The sequence below is a fragment of the Halichoerus grypus genome, chromosome 14 (assembly GCF_964656455.1).
Source record: "Halichoerus grypus chromosome 14, mHalGry1.hap1.1, whole genome shotgun sequence".
NCBI classification, from domain to species: domain Eukaryota; kingdom Metazoa; phylum Chordata; class Mammalia; order Carnivora; family Phocidae; genus Halichoerus; species Halichoerus grypus.
This window is the reverse complement of record NC_135725.1, coordinates 58,897,089-58,907,524: the sequence shown is the minus strand read 5'-3', so window position 1 is coordinate 58,907,524 and position 10,436 is coordinate 58,897,089. Positions and strand designations below refer to the sequence as shown.

At 56.9% G+C, this 10,436-nt stretch overlaps 1 protein-coding gene across 4 annotated transcripts; it reads left to right on the top strand.

The window, feature by feature from the left end:
* Nucleotides 1-1,744: 1,744 nt before the first annotated feature.
* On the top strand, nt 1,745-9,928 carry TPM2 (tropomyosin 2). Of its 4 annotated transcripts, none has more exons than XM_036081276.2 (9): nt 1,745-2,090; nt 2,519-2,644; nt 5,761-5,894; nt 5,990-6,107; nt 6,204-6,274; nt 6,728-6,803; nt 6,980-7,042; nt 7,209-7,278; nt 8,709-9,033. In XM_036081276.2, the coding sequence occupies exons 1-9, from the start codon at nt 1,977-1,979 to the stop codon at nt 8,789-8,791; spliced, it is 855 nt and encodes a 284-aa protein (XP_035937169.1). In that variant the 5' UTR covers nt 1,745-1,976; the 3' UTR covers nt 8,792-9,033. The 4 variants fall into 4 exon arrangements, with proteins under 4 accessions (XP_035937169.1, XP_035937170.1, XP_035937171.1 ...); XM_036081277.2 differs by lacking the exon at nt 8,709-9,033 and adding an exon at nt 9,780-9,928 and having other exon boundaries at nt 1,749-2,090; XM_036081278.2 differs by lacking the exon at nt 6,728-6,803 and adding an exon at nt 6,415-6,490 and having other exon boundaries at nt 1,750-2,090.
* The last annotated feature ends 508 nt before the right edge of the window (nt 9,929-10,436 follow it).

Genomic DNA, 10,436 nt, shown 5'->3' with positions numbered 1-10,436 from the left:
AAGCAGGGAGGTAGGCAGGGGCCAAAACGAAGGACTTCATATACCATATTAAGAAATGTGGATTTTTATCCTCGAAGGAGGGAGGGAGGGAGGTGGGCGGGGTTTTGGAGGATTCTAGGATCTTATCGGCATCAACTTTTTAAAAGATTTTTGGTTAACAATGTCAAGGTTCCGTTGAAAGAACATACGAATTGGGGACCCAGGAGGAAGACCACAGCAGACACAGGCAGGAGGAAGTATTAGGAGCTGCCCAGACAACCCCAGAGACTTGGCGGAGGAACATCATGTGTAGGCAGTAGAACCCACAGGATTAAGTGGCAGTGTAAAGTGAAGAACAGGGGAGCGCTTAGTAACCCCCAAGGGTTTAACACTGGCTACTGGGAGGGTGGAGGTGTCTCGCATGAGTTTGGGGAAAACAGGGAGATGCTTGGAATGAACATTGCGACGTCAGGTTTGTTCCACGCGTAGCAAGCAGGCAGCTAAGCAGCTCTAAATACATTTCCGCACCCCCTCCCCCGCGGCCCGGGCCCAGGGCCCACGGTTCCCACGGCTCCCACCCCCACCAGCAAAAGCCAGGCCTCCCACCGCTCGGCCTCAGGGGAGCGAGGCGAACCGCTCCCTCCAAGTTTCCTCCGCCTGGGCTGCCCCTCCCCCTCCTCCCAACCGGCTCTCCACTTCCTCTCCCCCAACCCCACCCGAGGGAAAACGAAAACAAACAGCCCCGCGCCCCGCGCCTCACACTTCCCGACCCCGGGACCGGCTCCGGGAGCTGCTTCTGCGGCCTCAGGGAGCCCCCGACTCAGTAACTCTTCCCTTCGCCCCCCGCCTGCCCCGCCCCAGCCCGGCCCCGCCTCCCCACGGGGAAACAGCCCAAAAAAGGGCAGAACTGAAATTTTGGCGTAAAGTTGGCCCGCCAGGGGAGACAGGAGAGTCCGCAGGGAGAAGGGGAAGGAAGACAGGGCGCGCGGGGCCACCGCGGCGAGGGGAAAGCCGGGCGGGGGGAGGGGAAGGGGCGAGGAGGGGGCGGGAAGGCCGCGTCGGGGGGGGGCGGGGATCGCTGCCGGGCCGGAGCCACGCGGAAAATATGCGGGGCACGTGGGGGGGGCAGGGCGGGCGGGGCGCGGAGCTGGGTACCTAGCCGCCCCACCACCGTAGAGGAGGGGCCCTGGCTCCAGGGGCAGGGGCTGGAAGGGGAAGCGAGGGGAAGAGAGGTCAGGCCCGCCCTCGGGGGCAGCAGGCCGGGCCTCGCTCCTTACTGGGCCGGGGCTCTGGGCTCCCCTCCTGCCTCAGTTTCCCCAAGTCCCTGGTGAGACTCACCGCTGTCACTACCACGTCGGTAACGTAGACCCAGAGTCTGGGACTCAGGGTAAACTGAGGTACTCGAACCACGGAGGAGCCCCGCCTCCCAAGAGACATTTAATCCAGGGGGATTTACAGGAAACTTCTAAATTAAGGGCAGCGGCTGCTGCAGCTGAGTGGGGCACGCGGGTCCCTGCGCCCGCGCAGCTGCCGTGAGCTCACGCCCCGAAATAGCCCCAGGGGCCCCAGCCGCAGCTGCCACTGGGCCGGGCTGTCACTCAGAGGAAGCGCAGAGGCCCCAGCCCGAGGGTCCCCTCCCCTCCGTAAGGCTAGAGTTTTTCCAGCGCACTGTACCAGCTACTTTACCTTCCGACGGCTGCGGGGGTGGGGGAGGGGAGGAGCCTCGGGGGGGGCGGTCCCGAAGGGGTGGGCACAGGGGGCGGCCGCGCCCCCCCATCGGGCTGTGCTTCTGCCCCTACAAGGTTTGGGCCGCGGTGGGGGAGGGTCCCGGCCCCCGGCTCCGCCCGGTCCCTCCCAGCCTTTTAGGCGCCCGCGCGGCTGGGACATCCCAGTCCCGCTTGGTCCTCCTCGCCCGCCACCCGTGCGCCCAGTCCGCGCAGCCAGCCCCTTCGTCCAGTCCGCACTGCCCACCGGCCGGCCCGCCCCCCACTGCAGCCATGGACGCGATCAAGAAGAAGATGCAGATGCTAAAGCTGGACAAGGAGAATGCCATCGACCGTGCCGAGCAGGCCGAGGCCGACAAGAAGCAGGCTGAGGACCGCTGCAAGCAGGTGGGGGCCCCGGATCCAGTGCAGCGCCCTCCTCCCCAACGAGAGAGGGGTAGGCCCTGCCCTGTGCCCCCTAGCCCGAGGCCTGCAGTCCCAGGCTCTCCTGCCCAGTGTGGGGGCTGGACCTTCGCAGGACCTTCAGGGACCTAGCCGAAGCCACACTTAATCTCACCCACCATAGCCTGGGGAGCGGCAGTCCCCCAATTTCCACACCTGTCCCTGCAGAGCAATGATGGGCCCAGCCTCTTGGGGCTGGAAGCTTTCTCTCTGGCCCCACCAGGTCCCTTTCAGCACCCCTGGCTGCACTGTCCTTTCTCTGCTCTCCTGCTTCCTCCCGGACAGCCTCTAAATGCCTTTGGTACCCCGCTCACACGCAACCCTGCCTCCTTCCTGCGCCCCAGGCCTGACTAACCAAGGCCTCTCTCTCCCAGCTGGAGGAGGAGCAGCAGGCCCTCCAGAAGAAGCTCAAGGGGACAGAGGATGAGGTGGAAAAGTATTCTGAGTCAGTGAAGGACGCCCAGGAGAAACTGGAGCAGGCTGAGAAGAAGGCCACCGACGTGAGTGTGGACCTGGGGTATGGGGGGGAGTGCACTGGGAGGGGTCCCAGACACGGGGATGAAGGGAGAAGGGGACCCAGACATCCCCAGCACCAGGACAGAAATGGTTTCCTCTCCAAAACCCAGGCTAGGGCAAGGTTGCACAATTAATCTAAGGCAGTGCGTAAATCAAAACCACCCACCACTTCCCCCAGAAGACGCAGCCTTGTAACTCCATTTGGTTCCAGCTCTTAGAATGTACAGCGATCAAGCAGTGAGTCACCGTGGGGCAGGAGGGGAGGGGTGGTACAAGAATTTACCCTCCACCGCAATTAATCCTCTAGCTGGAAGTGGAGAAGAGGCTGCAGCTCCATTTGTGGGGTGTGAGGTGTGGGTATAGGTACTACTGGGCAGGAGGTGGGAGAGGAATCCAGAGACAGGGCCTGACTTGAGTTACACCCCTGGGGGGCCGTTAGAAATTCCCTGGCCTTGACCTCTGGCTCCAGGAGCCCTGCTGTGCACCCGGGGCCCAGCTCAGTTTCTAATGGCCCCTCATTTACCCTCATTAAGCTGTCAGCATTGTGACCATGCCAGGCCACAGGGCGGAGGCACAGGGCCACAAATGCCAAGGCACCCACCTTAGCAGGTCCTACTCACTCTGAGATTTCTCTGCCCGCCCCACATCCCCTAACCAGACTTCTCTGCCTTCTGCCATTCCCAACCCCCACCTTGAGGTTGGAGAATGGCCATATGACTTTGGTTAGGATACTTGTACCATTCTCTGCCTCAGTTTCCCCACTTGCCTTCCATCCAGGATTAAAATGAGCCTATGATTGGAGGTATGGGAGGATTGGCAAAAGTAGGTCTGAACATCTGAGATCTGAGATGACATTACTGTTTATGTTGACCATTATCCATGTTCCCCAACACCCCCCCCCCCCCCCACCAAGGTTGGTTTCTCTGACCTCCAGGCTTGGTTTTGGTTCTCCACCGGCCCTGGCACTTGGGAGAGAACTGACCTGCAGCTGCTAGCAAAGACAGCCCGGGGCATCTGACGCTCTATAAATAACTAAGGCCCAGTGCAGCTGGAGGCAGGACTGGAAACCCAAGGAGCTGGGTGGGGACTGGAGGGGAGGAGGGGAGGACGTGGACAGAGCTAGGGACACAAGGCAGCAGTGCCAGGAGTCAATAGCAAACACTGCCCAGACTTACTGCATGACCTTGAACACAGCACTTCGCTTACACGGTGCCTCGGTTTCTCCCTTCTCTCTTCACATTTATCCAGTGGGGAGAGTAGTGCCTGTCCTGTGGTTGGAGAGCAGCATCCATAACTGGAAAGAGCTTGAGAAGCAGAAAATGTCAAATAGGGCTCCTGGGTGGCTCAGTTGGTTAAGCGACTGCCTTCGGCTCAGGTCATGATCCTGGAGTCCCGGGATCGAGTCCCGCATCGGGCTCCCTGCTCAGCAGGGAGTCTGCTTCTCCCTCTGACCCTCCCCCCTCTCATGCTCTCTATCTAATCTCATTCTCTCTCTCAAATAAATAAATAAAATCTTTAAAAAAAAAAAAAGAAAATGGCAAATAGCAGTCCTGTGATGAGGACCCCAGGACTTCCCAGACTCTTCAGAGTCATTTGTCACCCCACTATCACAAAGAGAGTTTTCCTTTTATAGAGTCTCATCTTTCTCTAGAGTAGACCTCTAAGGTCCCCCAGGGTCATTCTTCCCAACCCCTGTGCTTTCCCCAGAATCCTGAGTCATCTGGCCCTCTGCCCATGATGGCCTTTGTCACTCTAGGTGGCCTCAAGCACCTGGAGGACAATCTGTGACTTTCTGTATAAGTGCTGTGTTTCCCCTGCTATGTGATTACCACCCGGGACCTGCTTTCTACCCGCTCTGCCCTCAGGGCTGCCACCCATCCCTTCCCTCTTTCACTTATTCCCCTACACTGGCCCTTTCTCCTTTCCAATCTTAAATCTCGAGGCCTTTGTCTCTGAGAGACAGGGATAATCTAACATTTATGGAGTGTGGACACTGCAGTCAATGGGCTCAAGTGCTTTCTGCATATTATGTTACTATTTCCCAAACTTGGCTTATCATCAGAATCACTTGGAAGCTTAAAAAAAAATAAAAAATAAAAAGATTTCCAAGCTCCTGCCCTGGAGATCTCATTTGAGTGGCCCTAGCATGGAGCTAGAGAGCCTGTTTGGTTTTATAAGCCTCCCAGTGGTCCTGTTGATCATGAGAAGCACTGCATTGCCTTAGAACAGCCTACAGAAGACGAACTGCTTGTACCAACTCAGATGTAAAATTTAAAAAGGAGGAATCTGAGGCCTAGAGAGACTAAATAAGTTGCCCAAGGCCACACTAGTGTTGAGTGGGTGAGCTGTAGCGTACAGACCACAGTCTGACTCAGAGCCGATGCTCCTAACACCAAACTGCACTGCTCCTCTCGTTTTCCTTTATTGGAGGCCCTTCTTGCTCTGCCCTCCCATTTTTGTAAGGTATCATCATTTTCCATGGACCGTCCCCAAAACCTCCAAGGTTTTGCCTCTACCGCAGATCAGGGGCTGAATAAGTGTCACTCCCACTGCCCTAGCCCTGTGGCCGGAAGCCCTTGTTACAGCCATGGATGTCGCCTATAGGCCCGGCTAGCCTCCTGAGCCCCTCACTGGGAGTCTGACCCGCAGCCAGTGACATCACGGAGCCTGACTTTCTGATTGGCTATTTGTAGCAGCGGCGAGGTCTGGTTGGCCTGATTTTCCTCACCCACTCACCTGGGCCAGGCTTTGCTTGGGGGGGGAGGGGTCAGGGCTCCTCAGACCTGGTCTGAGCACGGGGCGCTTTCACTGGGTACAGAAAGGCCTGCAGATAACCATCGGGCAAGTATGCACGCTGCTAGAAGAGTCCCTGAAGCAGAGGAGTGGAGCTTGTTAAGGAATGCATGTTTGGGGCTGCAGTACAGAGTCTGGATGGAAGATGGTTGGTGAGGGGGAAAACAAAACCAAACCAAACCAGACTCAAAGTCTGGAAGCCAGGAAACAGATTCTTTATGACAAGAATCTTACCATCCTCTGGAGCCTCTCTGATCGTCATCCGAGGCAGACAAAGCCCCTCTGATCTCTGGCCTTTGACACCCAGGCCGAGGCGGACGTGGCCTCCCTGAACCGCCGCATTCAGCTGGTAGAGGAGGAGCTGGACCGGGCGCAGGAGCGTCTGGCTACAGCCCTGCAAAAGCTGGAGGAGGCTGAGAAGGCCGCTGACGAGAGTGAGAGGTGGGCAGGGGGCGGGCCGGGGGGCGGACCGGGGAGGGGCGGGGGCCTGCCTCTGCTGGTCCTGACCCCGCTTCCACCCTGCTCCCTGCCCCCAGAGGCATGAAGGTCATCGAAAACCGAGCCATGAAGGACGAGGAGAAGATGGAGCTGCAGGAGATGCAGCTGAAGGAGGCCAAGCACATTGCTGAGGATTCCGACCGCAAATATGAGGAGGTGACAGCCCTGCCCCACTTCCTTCTCCCTCCCGAACCCCACATGCCCCCAGCCACTCACCAGGGCTGTGCTCCTTCTGTCCCTTCCCCCCCCCAGGTGGCCAGGAAGCTGGTGATCCTGGAAGGAGAGCTGGAGCGCTCAGAAGAGAGAGCAGAGGTGGCTGAGAGGTAAGGGGACCCTGGGGCGGCAAGTGAAACTCGGCCTTGGTCCTGTGGCTCTGGGGCACTCTGGACCGTGGGAGGCAGTTTCCCAGGCTTGGGACCATAGGGACAGGTCCTGTCCTCTGACCCCTAACTGCTGCCCCCAGCCGAGCCAGGCAGCTGGAGGAGGAACTCCGAACCATGGACCAGGCCCTCAAGTCCCTGATGGCCTCAGAGGAGGAGGTAGTGACCTCTCTGGACCTTTCTGGGCAACGGTGCCTTCTCTCAGCTCACCTTCCCCCCAGTCTCAGGCTGCTCTCTCACCTGCTGGGGGTTGGGAAGGGCCTGGGGCTTCCAAACTCGGCCTGCTATCACTCTCACAACTTTGCTCTTTTCTCTCCTCCACCCCTTCCTCACTGTGCCATCTCCACTGTCCCCCACACTGTGCCCTCACACCCCCCCGCCACACACCCCCTGCAGTAAATGTGGGGACCTAGAGGAGGAGCTGAAAATTGTTACCAACAACTTGAAATCCCTGGAAGCCCAAGCGGACAAGGTAGAGGGGGTTAGAGGGGCAGTGAGGATGGGGTCCTTCAGGGGAGGGAGGCGATGGGCCCAGGCAGGGAGGGGCTGGGCGTTCCCTGGAGACAAGACCAGGAGTAGCCTGTGGGCTCAGTGGAGTGAAGGATTTGTGGAGGCGATCTCCTGATGGCATGTGTATGTCCCTAAAAGTATTCCACCAAAGAAGATAAATATGAAGAGGAGATCAAACTGCTGGAGGAGAAGCTAAAAGAGGTGAGAGTCCTTTCTGTCCCTACTCTCCCCTCGAGCCCCCCATCCCCGTCAGAGACTGCCCGTGGCAAGGACTTTGGAAATAGGGTTGGAAGAGGAGGTTGACTTAAGTGAAAGTATCTGGGAGGGCCTAATTTTTGTCATTCCCCCATCTTACCTTTACTCCCAGGCTGAGACCCGAGCAGAGTTTGCTGAGAGGTCTGTGGCAAAGTTGGAGAAGACCATTGATGACCTGGAAGGTAAAGGGATACCCTCCTAACCCCGGGACCTTTTTAAGTGGGTCCCCACTCCCCGTGACTGTCGGTCTGTCCCTTATGTTCCCATTACGTCTGTCCTGGATAAATTAGTGTTGGACCACCTAGGACTCCACCAGCTCCCAGGTCTGTGCCCACCATTCAGGTAGTTGCATCTCAGTGCAGTGTGCCCACTCCAGCGATTCTCAGACTTGAGTGTGCATGAGAACACCTCCGAGAATTTTTAAAACACAGATTCCTGGGTCCTACTCCAAAGTGATTGCTGACTTCGGGCTGGAGAATTTGTATGTCTGACAAGCTCCCTGGTAATGGCAATGCTGCTGGTCCTCAGACCACACTTTGACTAGCTCTGACCTAGACAGTTCGTCCCCAAGTGCAACACAATAGTGCTATATCACAAAGATCTTTTTATTAAATATAGAGTTGGTTTAATATCTAAGTATTCATGACATTAATAGAAAATACTATTTTAAGCTAGATTTGATGAAAATGAACATCCAGGTATTTACTAATCTGTGGCTATTTCTTTTTTTTTTTTTTTTTTTAAAGATTTTATTTATTTATTTGAGAGAGAGAATGAGAGACAGAGAGCATGAGAGGGAGGAGGGTCAGAGGGAGAAGCAGACTCCCTGCCGAGCAGGGAGCCCGATGCGGGACTCGATCCCGGGACTCCAGGATCATGACCTGAGCCGAAGGCAGTCGCTTAACCAACTGAGCCACCCAGGCGCCCTCTTTTTTTTTTTTTTTTAAGATTTTATTTATTTATTTGACAGAGAGAGAGAGACAGAGAGATCACAAGTAGGCAGACAGGCAGGCAGAGGGAGAAGCAGGCTCCCTGCTGAGCACAGAGCCCAATGTGGGGCTCGATCCCAGGACCCTGGGATCACGACCCGAGCCGAAGGCAGATGCTTATCCATCTGAGCCACCCAGGCATCCCTGTGGCTATTTCTCATTAGTAGCAAGAATGTCGTACCTAAACTGTATTTTCTTTTTATTCTACGATAACCCTTTCTCTTTCGTAATTCCTACTTCTCGTGCTTGTAGCCTTCTCAGGCAAGCCTCAATTTTATCTCCAACTTTAGGATAGGACCGTAGTCCTTTCTGGCCCCAGGCCCTTCCCCTTGAAGCAAGCACTCTGCTTATTCAAAGCACTGTGCCCCCATGTCCCTGGGGGAGATAGGACCAATTTAGTCTCCAGAGAAAAAAGAGACAGGGGTACAGAGAGGGGAGGAGGGAGCCCTCATGGCTGTCCAGCCTGTTCTCTGGCCTATTTCTCTCACTCCATCTTTGTCCACCTCTCTCTGATTCTTGTTTTCTCTTTCCATTACCCTCTCTCCTTCCTTTCCTCTTTCCCTCCATTCCCTCTCCCCACACTCCCATCCGGCCCCCTTCCCCTGGACTCCCCCCACCCCCAGACGAAGTCTATGCACAGAAGATGAAGTACAAGGCCATCAGTGAGGAACTGGACAACGCACTCAACGACATCACCTCCCTCTGAGTCCCACACCAGTGTGGCCCCCTCAGCCCCTTCTCTCTCCTCTTTCCGTTCTCTCTCTGTGGGGAGGGGGCAGGTAGGAGGAGCAAAACGGTCAGCATCACACAGCCAGGCTGGGCGCGGCCTTGGAGAGCCCCCGGCACACCTCCCGCCCACCTTGGCACTTGCTTCATCCTTCTATCCACCACTCCACCCTCCAGCCTCTACCTCTTTCTGCTGCTTAATAAACTCAACTTGGTCTCCGTGCTGTTTTCCTGCCCTCCAGAGAGCACTTCCATCACCCCCACAGAGATCCTGGCTCTTACACCCCCAATCTTGTGACCCCCCCCGCACTGAGCTCACCCACAGAACACCGTGGCCCACGCAGAACCCCCCTCCACACAGCACTCTCAGTCTGTCAGTGTCTCACTGCTTCACGTGGGCACCTATCACCCCAACCATCCCCGCGAGCCCTCTGCTGCCTCTGAGAGACGCGCTCTTGTGTGGACCCAGGCCTGTCACTGACCTCAGAGCACTCCGCTGCGGTTCCAGGATAAGGAAGGACTGGAGGGGAGACAGGTGGGGAGGTGCCGAGGAATGGCAAGAAGGTGGTGAAAGGTCTGGGGTGACGTTTGGGAAAACGCTGGATGCCAACAACATGGGGCTTTCCCTGCAGGTCTGTTTTCTGCCTCAGGTCTGTCTGTCTGTCTGGCCCTCCCCTTTCTGGCTCAGTCTTTGTCTTTCCTTCCCTTTCCAACTCTCGTAAACCCTGTAAGGAAGGAGGTAAAGTAGTTTCTGACTCAGGCCCTCCCATCCAACCCCATGACCCCGAAGCCTTGAGTGAGGCTTCCGTGTCTGTCTTGGTCAGTCCGTCCATTTGCCCCTGGCACGGGATCCTCAGATTCCTTCATGCTTATGTCTTCCTGTGCCTCCATCCCATTCCAAGTCTGCCTCAGCCCCCATCTCCCCTCGTGTCTCCCTGCCCCTCCTCACTCGCTGCTTCCCCTCGCAGAGACCTTGGCCAGTGCCAAGGAGGAGAACGTGGAGATTCACCAGACTCTCGACCAGACCCTGCTGGAACTCAACAACCTGTGAGGGTGGCTCTGCCCCCAGCCAGGCTGCCGTCGCCGCCCCAACGCAATAAAGTGGATGTTACCGGCATCACAGGGCCCTTTCAACCTTTCTTTGGTGTTGGCGACGGTGGTGGTGGTTTTCCAAAGTAGAAAGGCTAAGAAGATGCCCGAGGGGAGCAGTGGGGTTGAAAGGGCCCCTGCGTGACCACGCTCCACAGTAGGACTTCCTTTGCTAAGGGAGCCAAGAGGTGGGGGCAGTGGGTTCACTGAGGAGGGTTGTGACCAGGCTGTGTGAAGCAGAGAGGCCCCGCTGGGCTGGGGGGACATCTCGGCCCTTTCTACCCGCAGGGCAAAGGAGCTGCTGTCCTCGGCACTGCCCCATTCCAGCAGGCCGCCAGTCTGAAGGCAAAACTGCAAAGCTACACAGATTTTACTTGAGCAGGGTGAAAGCCCAAAAGCCTCACTATGATTTTAAGCCTAGAGGCTAAGCCTGCCCTACCCCCAGACACATACGCTGCTGTGGGTGTGCCCACGGTCATTCTAACTATCTCAGTCACTCCCGCCCCTTCCCGAAAACATCTGTGCTAGGCAGTAAT

Coding starts and splice junctions, on each gene's coding strand:
- TPM2 (XM_036081277.2), top strand. CDS start 1,977: ATGGACGCGATCAAGAAGAAGATGCAGATGCTAAAGCTGGACAAGGAG. Junction 6,108..6,203: donor CCGACCGCAAATATGAGGAG/GTGACAGCCCTG, acceptor TCCCCCCCCCAG/GTGGCCAGGAAGCTGGTGAT. Junction 7,279..9,779: donor GACCATTGATGACCTGGAAG/GTAAAGGGATAC, acceptor TTCCCCTCGCAG/AGACCTTGGCCAGTGCCAAG.